At 55.0% G+C, this 22,677-nt stretch overlaps 9 protein-coding genes across 9 annotated transcripts; 6 read left to right on the plus strand and 3 right to left on the minus strand.

The window, feature by feature from the left end:
* Positions 1-701: 701 nt before the first annotated feature.
* On the minus strand, positions 702-2,571 carry BDW47DRAFT_92680 (putative GATA transcription factor (AreB)). Its single transcript, XM_024820232.1, has 3 exons — positions 2,424-2,571; positions 1,605-2,224; positions 702-1,518 (listed from the first exon to the last, which is right to left on the minus strand). The coding sequence occupies exons 2-3, from the start codon at positions 2,061-2,063 to the stop codon at positions 817-819; spliced, it is 1,161 nt and encodes a 386-aa protein (XP_024674171.1). The 5' UTR covers positions 2,064-2,224; positions 2,424-2,571; the 3' UTR covers positions 702-816.
* A 2,794-nt stretch (positions 2,572-5,365) lies between these two features.
* BDW47DRAFT_115989 (SNF2 family N-terminal domain-containing protein) lies at positions 5,366-12,367 on the plus strand (the record flags this gene model as incomplete). The annotated part of the gene is made up of 7 exons (XM_024814865.1): positions 5,366-6,841; positions 6,909-7,750; positions 8,800-9,524; positions 9,585-9,865; positions 9,929-10,195; positions 10,229-10,585; positions 10,619-12,367. The coding sequence occupies 7 exons, from the start codon at positions 5,366-5,368 to the stop codon at positions 12,365-12,367; spliced, it is 5,697 nt and encodes a 1,898-aa protein (XP_024674172.1).
* Positions 12,368-12,946: 579 nt separating this feature from the next.
* Positions 12,947-13,613, minus strand: BDW47DRAFT_135045 (med21 domain-containing protein; the record flags this gene model as incomplete). The annotated part of the gene is made up of 2 exons (XM_024818233.1): positions 13,566-13,613; positions 12,947-13,492 (listed from the first exon to the last, which is right to left on the minus strand). Exons 1-2 carry the CDS (start codon positions 13,605-13,607, stop codon positions 12,947-12,949), a joined length of 588 nt encoding a protein of 195 aa, XP_024674173.1. The 5' UTR covers positions 13,608-13,613.
* A 239-nt stretch (positions 13,614-13,852) lies between these two features.
* Positions 13,853-14,848, plus strand: BDW47DRAFT_115991 (uncharacterized protein; the record flags this gene model as incomplete). Its single annotated transcript, XM_024814866.1, has 2 exons — positions 13,853-14,458; positions 14,528-14,848. 2 exons carry the CDS (start codon positions 13,853-13,855, stop codon positions 14,846-14,848), a joined length of 927 nt encoding a protein of 308 aa, XP_024674174.1.
* Positions 14,849-14,925: 77 nt separating this feature from the next.
* Positions 14,926-15,719, minus strand: BDW47DRAFT_92729 (kinetochore Spc24 family protein; the record flags this gene model as incomplete). The annotated part of the gene is made up of 3 exons (XM_024820233.1): positions 14,926-15,179; positions 15,240-15,637; positions 15,690-15,719. 3 exons carry the CDS (start codon positions 15,714-15,716, stop codon positions 15,002-15,004), a joined length of 603 nt encoding a protein of 200 aa, XP_024674175.1. The 3' UTR covers positions 14,926-15,001.
* Positions 15,720-15,907: 188 nt separating this feature from the next.
* BDW47DRAFT_101503 (mitochondrial fission 1 protein) lies at positions 15,908-17,007 on the plus strand. Its single transcript, XM_024811668.1, has 4 exons — positions 15,908-16,008; positions 16,062-16,080; positions 16,133-16,226; positions 16,318-17,007. Exons 1-4 carry the CDS (start codon positions 15,993-15,995, stop codon positions 16,645-16,647), a joined length of 459 nt encoding a protein of 152 aa, XP_024674176.1. The 5' UTR covers positions 15,908-15,992; the 3' UTR covers positions 16,648-17,007.
* On the plus strand, positions 17,000-18,768 carry BDW47DRAFT_92743 (putative RING finger domain protein). Its single transcript, XM_024820234.1, has 4 exons — positions 17,000-17,418; positions 17,475-18,037; positions 18,091-18,534; positions 18,599-18,768. Exons 1-4 carry the CDS (start codon positions 17,311-17,313, stop codon positions 18,627-18,629), a joined length of 1,146 nt encoding a protein of 381 aa, XP_024674177.1. The 5' UTR covers positions 17,000-17,310; the 3' UTR covers positions 18,630-18,768.
* Positions 18,769-19,053: 285 nt separating this feature from the next.
* On the plus strand, positions 19,054-21,079 carry BDW47DRAFT_115993 (amidohydrolase; the record flags this gene model as incomplete). Its single annotated transcript, XM_024814867.1, has 3 exons — positions 19,054-19,238; positions 19,337-20,722; positions 20,950-21,079. The coding sequence occupies 3 exons, from the start codon at positions 19,054-19,056 to the stop codon at positions 21,077-21,079; spliced, it is 1,701 nt and encodes a 566-aa protein (XP_024674178.1).
* Positions 21,080-21,798: 719 nt separating this feature from the next.
* On the plus strand, positions 21,799-22,596 carry BDW47DRAFT_101509 (uncharacterized protein; the record flags this gene model as incomplete). The annotated part of the gene is made up of 1 exon (XM_024811669.1): positions 21,799-22,596. The coding sequence occupies one exon, from the start codon at positions 21,799-21,801 to the stop codon at positions 22,594-22,596; it is 798 nt and encodes a 265-aa protein (XP_024674179.1).
* Between the last annotated feature and the right edge of the window lie 81 nt (positions 22,597-22,677).

The raw sequence follows: 22,677 nt of genomic DNA on the forward strand, positions 1-22,677 counted from the left end.
CGTCATAATGATAGCGATAATCAGAATAAAAAGTAATAAAGTCCACAAAAACAACACGGGAGAAGAGGAAGAATAGTAGCGTCAATAAGTGTGGAAAGTCAGGTCGTGTGTTTTTTTTTGTCTCTCTTTTCTTCCTTTTTCTGTTTCTTTTGATCTCCCCTTTTCTTCCCATAAACCATGTCGTTGTAGTCCCGCAGTATCGTAGAACTTATGGAGAGATCAGGCACCCCGCCAACGTCATGCTGCCCAGACTCCGGCGGTCATTCGCCCGCGGCCTCACCCTAAGTCTGATATCCTGCAGATGAGGGAAGTCGCAGAGGATCGCAGTGAAAAAAACGCAATCAATTCAAAGTGGGAATAGTAAGCACAATTACTCAACATAACAATCACCCTCCCCCCCGCCGTAACCCCATTTTCGTAGATTTCGTTGCTCCGTGTATTGCTGTCTCCAACGTGATCCCCTTGGTCCCATGTCGTAATTAGAGGTAGGGCTCGATGATTCGAGCATCCTGGATATAAGATTGGATAGAGATGGAGAATAAAGAAACAAAGACCGGGGAGACATTAATTTAATCCGAATTTGCATCCAGCCGAATGACGAGAAATGCGATGGGTATCAAAAGAACCAAGGAAGATCGAGGAGTTCAGCAAGTCGGGGGCAATTTTTGAAGATATATTTTTTCTTTTCTTTTTTCTTTTCAATTCCGTCTTTTCTCGAAGAGTCTCTCTTGGTTGCTTTGATCAGAAAAGACGCGAGTCGCGCGGCATTACCGTTGATCGCTGGAAGCCTGGGAAAATGTGTTAAGATGAATAGACTTAAGAAGGGGAGGAATATGCAGGAGGTCGCCATACCGCATCGCTCATTCTCATCCGCTTCGCCATAGGTTCCCCTGGGCTATCATTGCCCACCGAACCACCCAGCTCGCTTTGGTCGGAGACCTGCCGCTCCAGTTCGCTCACACGCCGCTTCAGATCCTCCTCCCGATGTTGGGCCTCCTCGAGTGACCGACGGAGACGGACTTCCGAATCGCGAACGATCATCTCGGAGCGACGCGCGGTGGCGTCGCTCTGCTCCAGCTCCGCGACCCGCCCCCTGAAGAGACCATTGATCAACTCCAGTTCGCTCACACGGGTCTTGAGCGACGCGTTGGCCGCGAGGAGCCCCTCGTATGTCTGCGGCGAGTCGCCTTGGCGATCCGCGACAGCGGATGTGGCTGTCGGCGAGGGCTGGCGCAACTGACCGGGATGAAGGCCATTCGACGAATTGATCGCATGGTCCCCCAGAGTCACGCTGTCAAACATGTGTTGCGGGGCAATGTTGGAGTTGTGTTGCGGCTGTGGTTGGTGCATGGGAGGGATTCCAGGCGTGTCCGTTCGCGACACCGGCGAGTTCGAGCGATCGGAATGGCCCGGGGACATCTTTCGCGACGCGCGACGGTAGCCATGGCCGCCCAGCGGGGGCGTGCCGGCTTCCGATCGCGTTGTCGCGAGTCCATTTGCGTCAGCGGTACCACCAGACTATGATGCGAAAATGCTGGTTAGCGACCGTATCCTCGGAGCCCCGATCGTCCCAGGGTTGAAAAGTTTTCCAGCGGCCGGCTCACCTTGCGTTTGGGGCCTTGCCCAGCGGTCTTGACCCTATTGCGGCTCTTGATCACGTCGGTTTTCAGGCTTATCGGGCGAGGTCTCCCGTGGAGTTTGAGGAAGAGCCCACAGGCGTTACAGAGGACGGAGCCGAGTTCATCTCTGCGCCAGAGGGGTGTGGTGGACGTCCCGCAATTTTGACACACGGGCTGTAAATGAGGACGTTTGTGGTCAGCCAATGTTGTTGCCATGATAGTCGGAAAATGGAGGATTAAAACACCCGAGGGAGTTGGGAGCGAAGGGAATAGATAATGGATGAGAGGAAGAGCGACAAGGTGATAAGATCGGGAGAGATTTGATGGGCTGCTGCGATAAGACCGGGCGCTGGGCGGGTGGTGCGGCGCCAAGACCCAGTCGGCAGCTGATAACAGATTTGGGAGAAAATTCGGGGCAAAGGCTCCAGGGTGCAAAATCCGCATATCGTCCACGTAGATAAGACCGCGCTCGCTCGATAAGGGGTACAACAGGGCGAATCGATTTACTTACCGGACTACTTCCTTGTCCACCGGTCGTCGCTGCCGGTGACGATGTCGCGTAGGTCATATTCCCCATACTGGGAAGTCCATTGCTTCCGGAGCCGCTAGACACATAAACACCACCCATTAGCAATTGAAACACGATCAACCACCCCTGTTTTTCTTTCCGCTTTTGAGAGATTCTGCCGGCGATGATGCGCGGCATGATCTATGATATACAAATGCAGGGTCCCATACGTCGCTCGCCCCAGTTATCTCGTAAAGGACTGTTTAGAGCGCGAGGGTATTCAGCGAGTCACATACCGCAGATTGGAAGTCGGCGCCGATGCGACCGATGCTAGAGCCGATAGTCCTGGAAGCGACGGGCCTAGCGAGCTGGAGAAGCTGCCACCGTTGTTGCTGCTACCGGGACTAAGATTGGACTTGTCTAGAGAACCTAAATCAGGCATTGGCGCGGAGGTTTGTGACGATGCGGATGACGCACCCACTGTAGCATCCGTCACGGACGGACGGTCGGTCGAAGAGCTATCAATGGGAGTGGAGGTTTGGTTGTAGGACAGTTCGTGGGACTGGGTCGTGGAGGGCGATGGAGGCCGGAGGGCAGGGTCAATGGGCGAGGCCCGGAACAGAAGTGAAGCCACCGTGAAAACTTCTTGGGCGGAAGTCAATATAAATCCGGCCTGCTAGGACCGAACTGAGATCAATTCGAGGGATATCACGGAGGCAAGTGTGGTTCGACGCGGCGACGGTCCAAGAGGACGATGGATACCGGAAATACCAGCCACGTCGAAACAGGAAGGGAGGGATTATGGGACGCCTTCGCGATATGTTCCACCAGTCGCAACGAGGAAAAAAGGCTAGAGATCCTGCTTATGTTTTATTTTCGCTTCACTTGTTCTGCTTACCGATCGATACAGGTCAGAATCAGCCAAATAAGGAGCGATAAAACCTCGACGGACCTTAGAAAACAAGAAGATCGACCCCGACAGTAAACGACCGCGAGGAATGGAAATTGGTAGAAACGAGATTGAAAGAAATCGCAAATGATCCAAAAGAACGAGGAGGATGCGATTGACAACGCTGGAAAAGTCGCAGTTGGTGGTGGTTTGGTCGTTCGTCGGTAGCAAGGCTAACAAAACGGGGGAAGATTGATTATCGCTATCGCGCGTCCTCGGAGACTATCGATTATTTATCGAAATCGCAGGCGGACCGACTGGCTTGGCTTCAATCTCACTCGGTATGTATTGCAATTATGGGCGTTTGCCTGCTGGTTTTGTTTTTTACTCTCTTATCATTTTGTCTGTTTGTTTCGGAAATTATTTGTTTCTTTGCTTTATATTTTGTCTGATTACGTCGCAATTGACTGCCTACTGACCTCAGCTTTGTGTGACGACCAATGATTTTAACAAGAGATGACCAAGGCATGGGTATCCGATCGAGTCTAATCTAGTCTCCCACCTCCTACACAATATGACAAGGGTTATAACCAAACACGGGATGGGAATGAAAGGAGCCTCGAAAGACAGAGACGCCAACAGGGGACGGAAACTGGATCTTCTCGCTATCAAGGAGACCGTTCCTGATAGGTAAGGAATGTCTTCTGTTCCAATCCACAATGCCAAATTCCTCGGTTGTCCTCAGTTACGTGGTAGACGTTCGAGACCTGTAGCGGTGTTCAATGCCATCACAACAAACAGGATATGGACAAGTATGTGTAAAGTCGATACTGGCAGTCCATTCCAATACACGGCAGGATATCATTACCATCTATAGATATGGGATGAGCCCCTCATGGGAAACAATCCATTGGAACCTCGGTTTGGAGGGGAAGATGAAAACAATGATAAAAAATAAAATAAATAAAAACGACGATAAATCGGGTCAATCAGCCTAGTACACCTCGCTGTAAGTTTGAGTAAAAACTGATGCTACAATTCCTCTGGCCCAAGAATAGGGTTCGAGAACATATGATTGTTCTAGGGGGATACTTGGACTGAGCCCTGGAGGGTGCCTGGGGATGCGTGCCTGGGGATGCCAAGGCTGCTCATAGGGCTTCACGGATGGAGTACATATTACCTTCATTACCATCAAAACACTTCTAGATGCGAAACCATCATACATGGTGCATGGTTTATCTGCATCTCGAAGTTGGAGGCCAGAAGACCATGTGTTCTGTTACAGAACCAGATGGAGATTTGAGACATTCCACCGCGGCCACTGCATTCGACTGCATTATGGCTACTCCGTACAGCGGACTCCACAGTACTTCGACTCTCCGCAGACCTTATCAGGATCGCGATAAATTGATATTGAAAAGTCAATTCATGACCGTTATTGATAGAAAATGAGATAGAACAAGATAGATGCAACTGTAGTGGATTTGGATTGTTCACACAATACATGAGGACATTTAGTATTTTTATTACACATCAGTTGGATGTTGCAACATAAAACAAATCATAAAACATAAAACGTATATCAAGTGGACACATTTTCACGTGAATAACGTGATAGGGCCAGTATTGTCAGGATACAATGTCAGTATTTGATGTTTTCTATGTTATGCTCAATGATTTATAATTCATTTATGTAAATTTATGCCCCTTTCTCCTTCCAAAATACAATCCAATTTTCTTCCTCCAAATATCCCAGTGTCATAAATCCTGGATAACCATCCCTTTGCCAATCATTCAGGGGCTTTTTTAAGCTCCAGTGGAGCTACACGGTAAATTATGTGGCGGTGCGACAATGCGGTATCATACGGTAATCCCCATGTGGCTGATGGGGACATCGACCGGACTTTGGCAGAAAACAGCCAGGTATGGTATGGTACGTGATCAAAATAAACCCGGGACCCCCAGTTAATTAATGTGTTGGCCTAAGGACAGACAGGACTTTGTCCGCGGTCGTCATCCACCAAATCGTGGACGCAACTTGCATTCGCCTTAGTTCAACCCATTTTTGACCCTTTCTTTCGCCTTCTTTTCTCACCATCGTTCAATAACGGAGTAATGCCTTGAGTTGTATTGCTTTCCTTCTTCTGTCTTATTATTTCCCTTTTTCTTTCCTTTCTTTACTTCCTTCAATTCCTCCCAATCCTAACCCGCTACCACCCCCCCCTTTCTTCCATTCTCTTCACTCGTTCGTTCGACAGTGGTTCGCTCGTTTGGTACTGTCTAACCTTCAGATGGTGTCTTGCCTCCCACGCCTCCCCAGCGCATAAGTGATACCTCCACCCGACCATCATGCCGAAGAATCGACCCGCAACGTCGGGATACGCCCGCCTCGCTCAGGAGGAGGAAGATCGAACCCAGGATGTGTACGACTATTCAGAAGACGACGACGATGTGAATCAAACACCGAGCACGATATCCCAACCCGCCCAATATGCCCCGATCTCCTCCCGAGCCCAGATGCAGGCGTCCGCCCCGGATTATCGCCGGAGGCACAGTGGGCAATACCGGCGGGGGCGGCGGAATTCGGGCGTGGATATCAAGGCCATCAATGCGCGACTCGAGCGCTGGGCCGAGGAGATCGCCTCCAAGTTCAAGATCAACCGTGTGAAGGGGAAGACAACGGAGGAGGAGAAACTGGAGATTCACCACTCCGTCTTCCAGGCCCCCGACGGTGTGCGGCCCATCTCCGCCGAGACCCTTGAGTCGGACGAGGTCGAGGGGGCGGCGCGCCGAGCGCGCGACGAGTTTGAGGAGGTCGTGGAAAGCGTGCGCCTCGCCATTGAGCTGGGCGTGCAGCCTCGCATGATCTCCCAGGGAAGTTCCGGCAGTTATTTTGCGCGCAACACCGAAGGCAGAGTGGTCGGGGTCTTCAAACCCAAGGATGAGGAACCCTACGCGTCCCGCAACCCGAAATGGACCAAATGGATCCATCGCAACCTCTTCCCCTGCTGTTTCGGCCGCGCGTGCCTGATTCCGAATCTATCGTATGTCTCCGAGGCCGCCGCCTACGTCTTGGACTCTCGCCTCAATACCAACCTCGTTCCCTTTACCGATGTCGTCTGGCTGTCGTCCAAGTCGTTCTACTACGACTTTTGGGATCGGAGAAAGGCCTGGATGGGCAAGAAGCCACTGCCCTCCAAGGCGGGTAGCTTTCAAGTCTTCCTCAAGGGCTACAAGGATGCGAATCTGTTTCTGCGCGACCACCCGTGGCCCGATCAGAACAACACGGGATTCCGTACGGAGGATGCCCCCAAACGCAAGAAGCGGCCTTGGAACGAGGCGTGCCGGCCATCCGGGGCCGTGTCCGATGACGAAGATGAGGAAGACTTTGAGACTACGCAGATCCCGTCTCCCGGAGAGGAAAGCCGGGAGCAGCGGTTCTACTGGACGGAGGGCTTGAAGCAATCGTTCCGGGAAGCGCTGGAGAAACTCGTGATTCTGGATTATATCATGCGAAACACCGACCGCGGTCTGGATAACTGGATGGTCAAGATCGACTGGAAGACGGAAGAGGTATCCATCGTCGCCGAGCCCCCCAAACCTAACGGAGTCCCAGCTGAGGACGATGATGAGCATCTGGTCCCGCCTCGACCGGTCTCGGTCAACAAGGAGCGCACTGCCTCGGGCTCTCATCCGTACCGACGACACGAAATGGTGGCCATTAGCCGCACGGGAACGCCGTTGAACTCTTCGGAGCCCCAAGCCTCCATTCAAATCGGTGCCATCGACAACAGTCTGTCGTGGCCGTGGAAACACCCTGATGCTGTAAGTACCCCCTCGCCAAGATAGCTCTGCGCGAGGTTGCGGACTGGACGCTAATTCGACTGCGTAGTGGCGGAGTTTCCCCTTTGGATGGCTCTTCCTGCCCGTCTCCCTGATCGGACAGCCCTTCTCCCAAAACACGCGCGACCACTTTTTGCCGCTTCTGACTTCGACGGCGTGGTGGAGCGGGACTCAAATGGCGCTCCGGCGTGTCTTCTCGCAGGACGACGACTTCAAGGAGAGCATGTTCGCGCGGCAGATCGCAGTCATGAAGGGTCAGGCGTGGAACGTTGTCGAGACTTTGAAGCACCAGGACCACGGCCCGCTTGAGCTCACGCGGCGCCCCCGCGTGTGTGTCTGGGACGATCTGGTGGACGTCCCCGTCGCCATTCCCCTCCGTGGGCCGTCGACGGACGCGCAGAGGCGCAAGGTGAGGAGTTACGAACGTTACGACACACATGATAGACATGAACCCGACGACGAGGAGATGGACATTGGCGCCGCCAAGTCCATGGGGCAAGAGCCCGAGAGCGATCTCCTTGGCCTTGGTACCTCCTCTCCCAGCGATTTGCCCAACCCAAATCGATTTGAGCTCAATCGCCCCCGAGACTCGAGCGTGACTGCGCCCCAGAACGGCAGCCCGGTCACCTTGAATGACTACCGGTTCAGTCGGGAGAGTATCGATGGCGCGGGTCAACGGGACTGGCCTTCCCTGCCTCCGCGATCCAACAACAAGCACCAGAAACACAGTTCGGTGTCCAGTTTACGGGGGCGATCCAACCTGATCTGGAGCAGCGACGACCTCGAAGGGGACCTGGGCTATGCCGCCGCGGAGGGGATGGAAGGGAATCAGCGCAAGGTTATCGTTGAGCGATTAGAAGCGGTGAAGAGTAAAAACCCCGTTTTCACCTGGTGCTGAGCCATGCGCTCTTTGATTCTGAAGAGCCTTTTCTACTTTTCTTCTTTTTCCCCCTACTTTCTTCCCCCTTGTTCTTTCCCACTTTTCTTCTTCTATTTCTTCTCCATCACCCTGTTCTTATCTGTCACCGTCATTTAATCTTAGCGTGCGTTACGACAACTGGCATCGGGAGTCCTTTGATGGGTGCGATCTTGTTGGGAAAAGCCACCATGTTGTATATATAGACTTTATGTGCCTGTTTCTACTAATTACCATATTTGACCCTGAGGGACTGGTAATCGTTCTTGATGAACAGAGTAAGATATCTTCTGGGCTCTTACGGTATCTCAATGGGCAGTACTAGAGCAGGATGAACCAGCATAGAAAGGTATCTCTCAAGCACCAGTGCCTATCATAAACAACAACACACTGTGCAGTAGCCGATATAAATGCTGTATATCAAGCCTCGAAACCCTATACAGCTGTGAGGTCGAAGTGACGAGTGGTTTGATAAGCGATCGCAAGGGCTGGCTTATCTTATCGGCTTCTTGGCAGTTCGGAATCCGCTGCATACTCTCACTCCTCCCAACTCCCTCACTCGCTCTTTCATCAGTGCCCCCTCTCTCTCACTTCTGAGGCGGATTCCTTCCAAGGTATCATTGGCGACGCCTCACCAGTCCATCACTGATTTCTGTCTTTCTTTCTCGAGGTCGTCACCGTCTGTCGCGACCCGCGCGATGAGAGTGGCGTGAAGTGACGGATCCCTCGCTCAACTCACCTTTCCCACCCGCGAGCCCTCAGTTCCAGCTCGGCTGTGCTTTCTATTAGCGGAGACCACGATAAATCACATCTGCCAGGTCTTGGAGACTCCTTTCTTCTTTCGCTCTACATCTTCAAGACGCCTCCTATGCCCCCGGATCCTCCGTGCACTTTCTACCATCGGTTGTGACCCTTCACGTGCAAACGCCGTTCGAGTTGCAGGTCTCGTCTCGGCTACGTGCATATACATCGAATGAATCATGGCATCCAACGCGGCCATGCTCTTGGACCCACGAGCCTACAGGAAACGAGCCCAGAAGAACGGTAACGAGCAAGACCTCTCTCCCGCATCACCAGATCCAGACCGCAGCGCAGCCATCAGTTGGGGAAGTTACAACGAGTCTAGCTTCTTTACCTCCCCGTCGTGGATGCGCTGCCCTTCCCCTCCCGAAGACCCTATCTGCTCAGACTCAGAACGCTCATTTTTACAAGTCCCAGAACAGCAGGACCCTGAACCACCCCACACCGGCGCATCTACCACCCCGACCGTTGCCCCGCCAGGTACGGCTTCCGCGGCGCATCGTCTACTCAGCCCCCCAAAGCGACGCTCCTCTCGCAGACCTAGCCCGAAATCGCAGATCCGCTCGCCGTCGAGTCGCTCGAGTAGTCGGAATAGTCGGATAGTATCGCCCCCGCGAACGGCTCCAGCAATGCCTGTTGTGGATGTGCAGTTTGCTAGTAGTAATGATCTGGAGGATGGCAGTGATGCAAAGCGTGGTTCCAGTCAGGTCGACGGGGATATTGAAGCGCGTCATGGGAGCCTCATCGAGAATATGTACGGTGTTGAGCGGCGTGTGCACCCAGTGTACAAAAAGTTGAAGACGGAGAAGGACTTGGGAGAGACACCAGCGCAAACGAACAGAGAGTTTTCCACGAGTGGCAACACGGACTTGGGGAAATGGATGAAGGAAGATCAATCGAAGTCGGACTCACCGATACCTTCACCTAATGTTGTGGACTTGACTCTAGGTATGGAACACATTCGATGCGCGGCCAATTGAGGGGTATACTGATCACGACAATCTGCAGAGTCGGCCGCAGCCAATACCGACGACGATATACAGGTCACAGGGTCCAACAATCTCAGTCTCCAAAGGGTGTGCTACGGCAAGTTGGAGAACGCGATGGTCCAAGCGCAATTGGTACCTAAACCCGGGGCCCACGGTATACTTGGGGAGTCGGCGCATGACTGGCCGTCCATGAAACTCGGGGTGCATAGAACGCCGAACCAGGGGAATAATCGAATTGACGTCTCTGACCCGCACGGCAAGATATTCGGTGCCGTTGACGCCAAGACGGCAGCGGCCATTGTTCCAATTATCGATTCCCCTGCGGTGAAGGTAGAGATCACGGCCCGGCTAGATATGCGGAAGAAGCTCCCAAATGAACGGCCGTGGGCGCCGTGTTCCGCACTATACCGAGCGTCTATCAATCTTTACGGCCTACGCAAGGACGCAGAGCTCATCGGCAAGCATCTCGGTCACCAGAACGTATGGCTGGGAACTCCGTTTTCCTGGGAGAAGGGAGTCATGCTGTTCAACCCTCATGCGGAAAGACGGCGTGCAAATACGGCATTTATGCCTGCGGCTGCGGCAAGGGGCCGAACGGGAGTCAATTGTGAGGTTCGCACAGCGGAGGAAGTAAACGACGCCGTGATGAAAATGTTCGACCAGCTGCAAAGTGCAGAGAACCTGCCCGAGATGGAGCCGTCCAACCTCTTGTCGACGCCTCTGCTTCGCCATCAGAAGCAGGCTCTCTGGTTCATGACGGAAAAGGAGAAGCCTCGGAAGTTTGGACGTGATGAGAAGGACAATAATTCACTGTGGAGGATGGAATTCCGTTCCAACGGCGCCAGGCGCTACCGTGAGATCATCAGCGGCACCGTGACTGATGAGGAACCGCCCCAAGCTCTCGGAGGCTTGCTAGCGGATATGATGGGTCTCGGGAAAACTCTCAGTATACTGTCTCTTGTGGTTTCGTCGTTGTCCGAAGGAGCGGAGTGGGCGAAGATGATTCCGCCCCAGGACTTGGTACGCAGCCTGCCCGGGATACGAAATACGAAGACCACCCTCTTGGTAGTGCCGCTGAGCGCGGTCAACAACTGGGTATTCCAGATCAAGGAGCACTTGCGGGAGAATGCGGTATCGTACTATGTTTTTCACGGCTCGTCGAGAACGACCGATGTTGAAGAGCTCTCCCAGTACGACTTGGTCATTACAACGTACAGTATCGTGCTCAGCGAACTTTCCGGGCGAGGGTCGAAGCGCGGCATGAGCCCATTGACCAAGATGAACATGTTCCGGATCGTGTTGGACGAAGCCCATACCATTCGGGAGCAAAGCGCCGCGCAGACGCAAGCCATCTTCAAGCTGAAGTCGCAACGCAAGTGGTCGGTGACCGGAACGCCCATCCAAAATCGCCTCGACGATCTGTTCTCCGTCACCAAGTTCCTGGGGCTCTTCCCCTACGATGACCGCGCGCGATTCGGCATGCACATCCTCAGCCGGTTCAAAACGGGGGATGCCACTGTCCTGGCGAGCCTGCGGGTGTTGGTCGACTCCTTCACTCTACGCCGGGTCAAAGACAAGATCGACATCCCCGCGCGGAATGACAAGATCATCACCCTGCCCTTCTCCGAGTCCGAGAAGCAGCTACACGAATTCTTCCGCAAGGAATCTAACGTGATGATGAGGGTCATCGCAGGCGAGGACAAAACCAAAATGAAGGGTCGGATGTACCATCATATCCTTAAGGCGATGATGATCCTGCGACAGATCAGCGCCCACGGCAAGGAGCTGCTAGACCATGAAGACCGGGAACGGATCAAAGGACTGAGCGTCCACGACGCGATCGACCTCGAAGAGGGCGGGGGGAACGACACCCGCGGAGTGAGCGACAAGAAAGCGTACGAGATATTCACGCTGATGCAGGAATCCTCGGCGGATCTCTGCGCAATGTGCCAGACGCGCCTGGAAGAGCCCGGCAGCGACAACGGCTCGACGGACAGGAAAGCCCCAATGGCCATCGTCCTGCCTTGTTTCGACGTCCTCTGCCCGGACTGCTTCTCGGGCTGGAAGCAAGCGTTCGACGCGCAAGCCAACTCCTCGCAATACGACATCAAGTGCCAAGTCTGCGACGGCTGGATTCCAGCCTCCTACTCAACAATCACCCTCGCCGGCCTAGAGGACTACGAGGTCAACGAAGCCCAAGCCAAACAAAGCCGCCGACAAGGCAAAACCCTCGGCGAATACGAAGGCCCACACACGAAAACAAAAGCGCTCCTCTCGCACCTCCAAGCGACCGCCGAGGAAAGCAAGAACCTCGACTCCAACGAACCCCCCATCAAAAGCGTCGTCTTCTCCTCATGGACCTCACACCTCGACCTCATCGAGCTAGCCCTAAAAGACAACGACATGACCGGATTCACCCGCCTCGACGGAACGATGACCCTCGCCGCGCGCAACAAAGCCCTCCGCGAATTCCACAGCAACGACAATATCACGATCCTCCTCGCCACAATCGGCGCCGGCGGCGTCGGCCTGAACCTCACGGCCGCATCGCACGTCTACATCATGGAACCGCAGTACAACCCAGCCGCTGTGGCGCAGGCCGTCGACCGCATTCACCGGCTCGGCCAGACGCGCGAGGTCACCAGCGTCCAGTTCATCATGAAGGACAGCATCGAGGAGAAGATCTACGATCTGGCGCGCAAGAAGCAGCAGTTGGCGGATTTGAGTATGGGTCGGGGGAAGCTCGATAAGAAGGAGGTGCAGGAGCAGCGGATGCGGGAATATCGGGGGTTATTCAAATGATCCTCTTTCTTCTTGTTTCAAAATTTTTTATGTTTTCTTTTTTTCTTCTTTTGTTGCCCCTTGTTTTATGCTTTGCATTATCGTCTATTGATTCTTTTTTTTTTTTTTCAGAGCATGGCACGGCTTGTGTGGCATGACGGACGACACGGATTCTGATACCCAGTCATTATTGGCGTTTTCTCCCTTCCTTATTCTATTTTTCTGTTCTTTCTTCTTATTTTATTTTAGTAATCTCTCTGATCTGGTCTGGTTCTATCCTTCACGCGATCTATACACTGGTTTACTTTGACGGCGGATATTCATTGGCTATAAGCTATGGGTATATGATGATACATGAGGACGCAAGTCCATATACAAGACGGTTTCGGTCTGATCTCAACTTGATATTACACTGTGCTTTTCTTTTATTGTAGCGAACTCGTTATTATGCGCCTAGCTGGGTGTACTTTTCAAAATATTTGAATGATGTGCTCAAACCCAAATCAACCCAAACCTAACTCCACGCAAACCAACCAACCTCTCCACCATAAATCAAAACAATCCATCAAAACCCCCAAAATCAAAACAAAAACCAAAAAGCTACGCCCTCTCCCCGTAAATCCCCACCTGCACCGCCCCCAACACCCCCTCCAACTTCCCCCTCAACATCCTCAACTCCGCAACCCTCTCCTCCCTCTCCCTCTCAACACCCCGCAACTCCCCCTCCAGCTCCCGAATCCTCCCCTCCTGCTCCGCCTCACTCGAATCAATCCCCGGCAGCACAGAAATCAAATACTCAATCTGCTGCTCCTTAATCACGAGGTCGCGGGCGAGTTCGCGCTGGCGAGCGGCGAACGTCCGCGGGGAGTCGGGCTCGGGGGGCAGGGTGGGATCCGTTACCGTGCCGTCGGGATTGGTGGTGGTGGAGGAGGGTTGTTGGGGCTGGGGCGGGGGGGAGCCTTGGGTGGCGGCGTTTGCTGTTACGGCTGCTGCTGGGGCGGAGGCGGGGGCTGGCGGGGCGGTTGAGTTTCGGGGCATTTTGGCGAGGGCGGGCGCAGAGGTGGGTTCGTTGGCGGGTGGGGTTGCGGGCGTGTTGTCGTGGTAGGTTGTTAGGTAGCCTAGGGTTGCGTAGAATTGGGTTGCGAGCTGGGTGGGCAGGTCGTTAGTTGGTTGGGATTGTGGAACGGTATGTTATTGGGGTGGGTTGTTTGGGACGTACTTGGTCTAGGCATGTTTGGAGTTGGGTGAGTATGTCGGCCATGGTGGCTGTTGGTGAATTGGAGGTGTGTGGGGGGGAGAGCGCAAGTTGTGTTGAGGTGGATGGAAGATGGAGGAGGAGGATGAGGATGCGATGCGGAGAAAAAGAGAGAGAGAGAGAGCGCGGCCGGCGATAAGACAGTGAGCGGTCGGCCTAATCTCCGAACATACAACATCCGCTCACTTCAACTTCAACCTTTTCTCTATACAAACTCATCTACCTACCAACATTCTTGACCAACATCAAACATGCGAATACACCGACATCTCCGCCCCCTCCTCTCCCCATTCTCCCTATCCTCCCCCATCCACCACATCTCCCCTACCTCGCGACCAAAAACAATCCACACCTTCACCCAACGCCTCTTCAAACTTCCCACACCACCCACCCCCACCCCAAACGCCCACACCAACCTCTCAAGCTTCCTCACCTACACCACCCGAACCGCCCTCGCCCCGCACAGCACAACCTACATCGGCACCCACTACGAATACACCGTGCAGCAAACCCTCCGCGCCTCCAACTTCACCCTCCACCGCACCGGCGGCCGCGCCGACGCCGGCATCGACCTCCTCGGCACATGGCACGTGCCTGGCCGCGAACACCCCGTGCGTACAATCGTGCAGTGCAAGGCGCTGAAGACGAAACTGGGCCCGAACCTCGTGCGCGAGCTGGAGGGGACGTTTGCGAGTGCGCCGGCTGGGTGGCGCACTGGCGATGAGGTCGGTGTTTTGGTTAGTCCGCGGGAGGCGACGCGGGGTGTGCGGGAGGCGCTTGCGAGGAGTGCGTTTCCGCTTGTGTGGATGCTTGTTGGGCGGGATGGGGTGCTGAGGCAGGCGCTGTGGAATGGGAGGGTGGAGGAGTTGGGGTTGGGGGCGTTGGGCGTTGAGGTTCGGTATGATTCTTCTTCTCTTGGTGGGGAGAAGAAGGAGGGTGGTGCGGCTGTTGGGTTGACGTGGGATGGGGAGGAGTTGGCGGGGATGGATGCTGTGGAGGGGGAGATGGCCAGCGCGGAGGAGCGGTGGATGGGGATGTGGATGGATGGGGGAGGGGAGATGGGTGATGCGGAGAAGTGGGAGTTGTTGGAGGTGGTGGAAAGACTTTTTCCAGAGGAGAAGCCGCTGCTGCTGGGGACGGGGAAGCGGTGCAGTGCGCTGTCGGAGGAAGAGCGCGCGCGGGTGGTGCAAACCTTGCGGGAGAGGAGGGCGTTGGAGGGGGAGGAGAGAGTGGCTGCTTCGGGGTGATGGGCGTGTTTACATTTATCGGATGTGTGTTTATGATACCATGTATGATTATCTGTCTAACAATTGTAACAAAATTTGGGTATATCAAGGACCGCAATCGTCGCATCGTAACCTAACGCCTATACCATCAACACCATGTCTCCCTAGACGAAATTATCCCTGCATCGTCGACCAGAAATAATTGGCGTAGAAGAAGCGCGAGAACTTCGAATCGATATTGACCACATGCACGTCTCCTTTGCGACTGTTCCGGATGACCGCACGATTGAAGTTGCCAGCCTCATCGGGCTCGATATCGATTCCGAGCGAGCGGAAAATTTTCAGACGAAGACTGTCATAATCAGCATATCCGCCCATTAAGGGGGGAAGGAAGAAGAGGAAAAAAACCCACATCGTCGAATCATCCATCTCCCTCTCCCGCCGGGTCATCTCATCTCCCTCCAGACCCTGCGCTTCCAGATCCGCCAGTCGTTCTTTCAGCACCTCAAGCTCACTCTCCAGCCGCTCGCTCTCAATCTCCAGCTCCGTGGCCGCCTTGGCGATGCGGAACTTCTTCGTGTCCAGCTCGACCATCTCCGCGGCATGTTTGCCCGAGTCGTGGGCCGACACGGCCTCCTCGTGCTGCGTCAGGCGGGAGTGCAGATTGCGGGAGAGTTTACGCATGGCGGACTCGGCCTCGCGCATGCGCAGGTCGCGCGACTGCTGCAGGGTGGAGAGGGAGTCATTGATGCGGGTGACGGCTTGTTTGTCGGGGTGGATGTTGAAGTTTCCGATGGTGTGGTGGATAAGCTGAGTGGCTGTTAATAACATGATCAATCTTTACGGAGTAGTATAGACATACCGTAGCCGGGTTCTCGTCGAGCAACATCTTGACGGTTGATATCGTGTCAATGACTGTTGTGATCTGGTGATATTCAGAGCAGGAAGCAGATGTTATGATGGTTGGGGGAGCAACTGCCACCCGTCACCGCCACCGCCACCGCCCGGTTTGTGCACCGCCACAGCAGGTGACGAAAGAAATGATTGTTTATCTTGTTATGCTCATCTTCTCCGTTGCAAGGAATATATACCCAGTATTGTTGGCTATTCATCTAATCCAGTGGATTCGCTTCTTCTCGACCTCGATCTCGATATTATCATAGCCATGTCGAATCTCCCATGTATGTTATCAACTTCTCCCGTTGATCCATTATCCAGAGCTGACTCCTGCTAGACGCTGCCGATGCCGAAAGGTCCGTTGAACCTTCTCTTGACCCTTCCTGTTCGGATCCTAACATGTTACAGCCCGTTGAAGCCCGCGGAGCTTCAGGTTCTGCGGTCGCAGTATGAGAAGGAAGGCGACTACGTCGGGGTGCAGACCAAGTTTAACCTCGCCTGGGTATGTCCTCCGTCATGATCATTTCGACCCCCCCGCTTCCCCCACATTCAATCCTTTGCACTGGGTTCATCCCGCTCATCAATGTCTTCAGGGTCTCATCAAATCCAACGCCCGACCGGATCAACAGGAAGGCGTGCGCCTCCTCTCCGAGATCTTCCGTGCCTCCCCCGAGCGACGACGCGAATGTCTCTACTACCTGGCGCTAGGCAACTACAAGCTAGGCAACTACGGCGAAGCACGGCGATACAATGACCTCTTGCTGGACAAGGAGCCCCAGAACCTGCAGGCGGCCAGTCTGGGGTCGCTGATCGATGACAAGGTGTCCAAGGAAGGTCTGCTGGGGATTGCCATCGTGGGCGGACTGGCTCTGGCCGCCGGGGTGGTCGGTGGACTGGTGGTCCGGGGGGCGAAGAGACGGTGAACCATCTGTCTTGGATCACTGTGTACATATTGATGTCTTTGTATTCTGTCTTTCTTTCTCTTTCTTTGTGTGTTGTGTTTTTATCTGGCTGTGGTCTATGCTCTCCATTCATTCGGGTCTTTTAGCATGTGTGGGCGTTTCATTTGTGACCTGAGTCATTGTTTGAGGGGTGGTCACTAGGTTATCTGCGTGGAAGAAGATACATAATCTATTCATTGTCATCCATTTGAATGAAGAAGAAGAAGAAGAAGAAGAGAGAACTGCGCCACACGGGACATGACATCGACCGGATTCGGACCGAAACGTGTCAGCGGTTCCTTGCCCGCTTCTCTTTTGCATCACTCTTCATCTTCGTTAATTCGCCGACAACTCACTCAGGTTGACTTCTTCTCTCCTCCTCATCCTATCTAGTTGCTTGCCACGATGCATTTTTAACCCCACCCACGCAAGTACGTACATGGTACAGCGTGTATGGTCCTTCGACGCCATGAATGACAGCCCACCACCTCGGGATCTTGATCGACTAGTTTAGTTATACTTCACCACTCAACACCTGTTATTTATTCCCCCCTCCCTCCTTCTGGGATTTGGTTGCAGCTGGAGCGAAATTCTAACTCTTCTTCATTCGAACCCTTACACTTTTCCATCCACAAGAACAGACAGATGGCGGACGCGCGGGATCGAGTGTTCTGTCACGCATGTGGCGGGGTGTGGCTGCGGGATGAGCATGGCCTGGAGTGCCCGCACTGCCAGTCCGACTTTACGGAGATTGTACTTGATTATCTTTTCTTTTCCTTTTCTCTCGAGTCCTCTACTAATTGACAAAGGTTGAAATCCCTCCCGATCCAGAAGCAGAAGTGCCAGACCCCCCCGAAGCCTTCCCCGAGGAGCCACGACCGCCACCCCGCCGTGCCAATACCAATCCATGGGCCGACCACAATCCCTGGGCTCACCAAGACGACGATCCGGATGAATGGGGACCCGGGGATGGATTACGCACGCACAACTATCGGTCCCCAGATGGCCGTTTCACCTTCACCAGCACCACCTTCAACGGTGGCTTCGGTCCGCAACGGTCGGGGGGGCAGCGCTCCCGACAGGCACAGCCCGACCCGTTGATGCCGGTCATGTGGGGATTAGATCGCATCTTTCACGGCCTGGCGGATACGTATCAGCAGCAGAACCACCCGCGGTCGGGACCGGGGTCCGCACCGGAAGCTGGTACCGCGCCGCCGCCGTGGGTGGCGGGGGGCATGTTCCGGCACGGGCACGACTTCGACACACATCACGATGATGACACGCATGGATCGTATGCCGGGGGACCGGGCTTGCGACCCCGGGATACAGACGGGCCGCAGCCTCAGGTCACGCCTCTCCGCACGTTGGGCGAGTAAGTCTACGGTCCTCTGTTCTCGCCGCGGACTAGCTGACTGACCATCTCAGTATCTTGGAACAGTTACAGGACAACCTGGGGAATCGGCAAACGGGCATGGCCGGCGCCGCAGCGGGCGGAGCGCATTTTACGACGGGCACGCACCCGCTCGCGCTGCTGTCGACGCTGCTGAACTTCGACCGCCACGGCGACGCGGTGTACTCGCAGGAAGAGCTCGACCGGGTCATCTCGCAACTGGTCGAGCAGAATGCGGGCGGGACGGCGCCGCCGCCTGCTTCGCAGAACGCTATTTCGTCGCTGCCGAAGAAGCCGGTCGATAAGGAAATGCTGGGGCACGAGGGCAAGGCTGAGTGTTCTATTTGCATGGACGCGGTGGACATCGGCACCGAGGTGACGGTGCTGCCCTGCACCCATTGGTTCCACTACACTTGCATTGAGATGTGGTTGAACCAGCACAACACGTGTCCGCACTGTCGACGACCGATTGACATTCCGTATGTTTTTCTCTACCTTAAATGGTCCTACATCAGATGAGATACTAACATCCCAGACGCCAAGGAACGAGACAGAACCCGGTCGTAGTCGGTGACAGTCCTGAGCCGGCCTCGCGCCGGACGAGCATGGCGGAATCCGCCCACAGCGGACCACAGTCAGGGCAGACGGACACACGACGGGCGAGTCGGGGCGAAGGACAGGGAGGCATATCAGGATGGGTGCGGAGTCACTTTGGCGGAAATTGACCAGGGGTGGATGGGAGGATAGATTGGACATACGACGCGACGATAGGATCTGTATTGAATAACGACATAGCGAATGTTTCTGCACCTTTGATATGATCATGATCACGATCATGATATGATGCTGGGATGGGTCCATCCCGGTGGATCTTATCGATCAGCCTGGAGGCCCACTTGTTCCCCTTTTCTTTTCCCCTCTTCTCTTCTCTCACTTCTCTCTCTCTCTCTCTCTCTCTCCATCTGTATGTCTGTACTATACTTCCACTCAAGTTCAGCATGAAAACCCTCTTTAGAAACGGCACGATCGTCCCCGGCTCGACAGAGTCAGACGCGCTCTGCACCTGCATGATCATCGAAGACGACCGCATCGTCTACGTCGGGAATGACGAGCCGATATCGCTCGAAGGCTACAAGGTCGTCGACCTGGAGGGAAAGAAGATTCTCCCAGGCTTCATAGACGGGTATCCCTCCATACTCCCCGGATTTCCCTGCCCCTCATGAACGCCAAACAACCCACCCAATAAGCCAACCCACCCATAGGCTAAAAACAAGAATGTAGACACATGCACCTCCTCCTCTTCGGCGCCTCACTCTCCAAAATCGACCTCGGCGCCTGCACCTCCCTCGCCTCCATCCGCTCCACCATCCAATCCGCCGCCCGCGCCCGCCCCAACGCATCCCGCCTCTTCTGCCGCGGCTGGATGCACTCCATGACCGACGGCGCCGCCCTGGCAAGCATGCTCGACGACCTCGACCCCCGCCCCATCTTCATCGACTCCAAAGACCTCCACTCAGCATGGTGCAACACGCCCGCGCTGCGCGAACTAGGCCTTCTAGATGCAGCGACCAGCCCCCCTGACCCCGCCGGCGGCGTCATCCATCGCGATCCGGTCACCGGCACAGCGACGGGGTTGATTAGCGAGACGGCGGCCGTTAATATTGTCTGGCCGCACGTCGCCAAAGTCGCCTCCCCTGATGAGAAACTGGCGTTCATCCGCGACGCGGTGAGTGCGTATAACGCTGCGGGGTACACGGGTATGATCGAGATGGCGACGGACGAGAACCTCTGGGATACGATGAAGTTGCTGCGCGCGAGGGAGCCAGTGCCTATCCGACTCGCCGCGCACTGGATCATCGCGCCTAAAGATAGTGAGGGGGAGGTGTTCGCGCAGGTTGATCACGCGATCGCGCTACATGAGGAGTTCAATCGCGAGACCTCGCCTGATTTCCGCATCGCGGGGATAAAGCTCATCTGCGATGGTGTTGTGGATGCGTGTACCGCTGCGCTGATGGAGCCGTACGCTGCGACCGACGCCGATACCACGGGCGATATGCTCTGGAAGCCCGATATTCTGCGCAAAGTGGTGCACCGCGCTGACGGTGCGGGGCTACAGTGTGCGTTGCATGCTATCGGGGACGCGGCAGTGCAGATGGCGCTGGATGCGCTGGAGTCGTGCTCGACCGTCGTCGACGGGGCAGGGTCTCGCGATCGCCGGCACCGCATCGAGCATCTGGAGCTTACGCGGCCGGGGGATGCTGCGCGGCTCGCCAGACTGGGCATCACGGCGTCTGTTCAGCCCGTCCATGCCGACCCGGCTATCCTCCGCGCGTGGCCGAAACTGCTCGGCGAGGAGAGGTGTCGGCGAGCGTTTGCGTACCGCGAGTTTGTGGATGAGGGGGCGACGTTGGCTATTGGGACGGATTCGCCGACTGCGCCGCACTGGCCGCTTAGGAATGTGTATACGGCTGTGACGAGGCGGTCGGCGAGGGAGCCGGATTCTCGTGAGGTGGTGAATAAGGGCTTCGCGTTGGGGTTGATGCAGGCTGTGGGGGCTGCGACTGCTGGGTCGGCGTATTCGTGTTTTGCGGAGGGCGTGGTGGGGAGGCTGGGGGTGGGGATGAGGGCGGATTTTGTGGTGCTGGATATGGAGTTGGGAGAGGGGGGGTTACTTGATGCTGTTGTGGAGGAGACGTGGTTTGGTGGGGGGTGTGTTTATCGGAGGTCGTAGTTGTTGGAGGTTGGATGGATGTTGTATAGCGTGTTGGATGTAGACTACTTTGGAGGGTAATGGCGTCCTGATATTTGTAGCCATGGTATTCTTGCAATACACGACTGGTAGATCGTGATGTCCTTGTTTAGTCTGATAAATTGTCTATATTATTTAATACCAGTAGTATCCCCACTACACCATCTATACAGAAGTATATAAATCACAGTTTGGCCCTATACTTCCCCCTCAAATCCAAACACACCTCCCCAAGTACATCCCCCAACCACTCGAAATCCTCCCTCTCCAGATAAACCTGCGCACTCAACCGCACCCACAGCCATCCCCCGTGCTCAAACACCGGCACGAACGTGCCGTACTTGTCTATCAGCGTATCTTGCACCCACTTCGTCACGGTGGGTGCCTCATCTGCCCCAATCTTTACCCCGTCTTTCCCATTCCCACCAGCAGCAGCTACGGTAGAAGTGCCGGCTCCTCCAGCAGAGGCAGCAACAGCAATAGGCAACCTCACAGTCCCCATCCCACACCTCCGCACCAAACTCTGCTCTCCCCCCCTCAACCCTCTCTCCTGAAGCACGTTCGTCCCCAGCTTAGCAGCAACAACATCAGACCCCTCGCGCGCTAACCTCTCCAAATAAGCATAAATAGCATCCTCCCCGCCGCAGACATCCCTGCGGAAGCGCAGCGCGGCAGGCACACACAGGTACGGCGTGTCGTCTGCCGTAGCCACAAATTCGAAAAGCCGCTCGAAGGGCGTTTTCTCGTCGCCGTCGCTTTCAACCGGGGACGGCGCTGTGGTGGGTGAGGTTGGTCCAGGGATGAAGCCCCATGAGGTGGGGAGGGTCGTGCGGATGAGGTGTTGGTTGTGGTGCGGGACGTGGAGGACGGCGCAGCTGCGGGGGACGTAGAGCCATCTTCATTCACATTAGTCAGTCTTTCATCAATAAATATGATGGTAATTTCTGGGGAATTGCACAAGAACGAGAAAGAAAGAGGGAAAGGAGAAATACTTATGACAATTACTCGTGAAAAAATCCGGTTTCAGCGCCCCCAAATCCAACGGGATCATCCCCACCCCATGCGCCCCATCCACAATACTCAGTATCCCCTCCCTCCGACAAACACCCACCAGCCTCTCAAATGGGAATCGGACACCCGGATTCGACACGATCGTATCGAACACAGCTGCCTGGACCTTTCCCCCCTCTTCTCTGACTTTACCAACAGCATTCTCAAACCTTTCAACCAACTCCCCGTGACTCACCGGAAACGCATACTCCACCCTCCGCAGCTTCAACCCCGGCCGTCTCTCCGCAAGCGAAACAAGCCCCTTCTCGACGGCGCCGTAGACAGTAGCAAAATAGACGATGACGTCTCCCTCCCCGAGCGGCAGATTATGCAAGACCGTGTCCACACCCGTCGTGGCGTTCTTGACGAACACGCAGGTACTGGTGGGCACATTGAGGTATTGTGCGATTTGGCGACGGGATTCGTCGAGCAGGGCGGGCTGCGTGCGCCGGATGAAGGGGTCGGTTTGGGATTCGGCGGCCGTTTGGTACTCGCGGAGGGTGTGTTGAAGGGTGCGGGGATGGGTTCCGAAGGAGCCTGGTTGGGTTTTAGTATTGTTCGAGAAGGGAAGGGAGGGGGAGGGGGGTTGACCGTGGTTGAGGTTCTTGTAGGCGGGGTCGATGAGGAAGTGTTTGCGCATGGGGTCGCCGAAGGGGGTGGGTGTGGGTGTGAGTGTGGGGGACATTGCGGTAGTTTTGAAAAGTGGTGTCGTATTGAGAGAGTAGTATGGAGGAGTAGATGAGGAGATGAGTGTAGAGAAGTGGAATGAGTAGAATATGAAGTAAAGATGGAGTAATGCGGAGAAAATGTCACCCAAAGGGCG

The sequence above is a fragment of the Aspergillus candidus genome (assembly GCF_002847045.1).
Source record: "Aspergillus candidus strain CBS 102.13 unplaced genomic scaffold BDW47scaffold_9, whole genome shotgun sequence".
Classification (NCBI taxonomy): domain Eukaryota; kingdom Fungi; phylum Ascomycota; class Eurotiomycetes; order Eurotiales; family Aspergillaceae; genus Aspergillus; species Aspergillus candidus.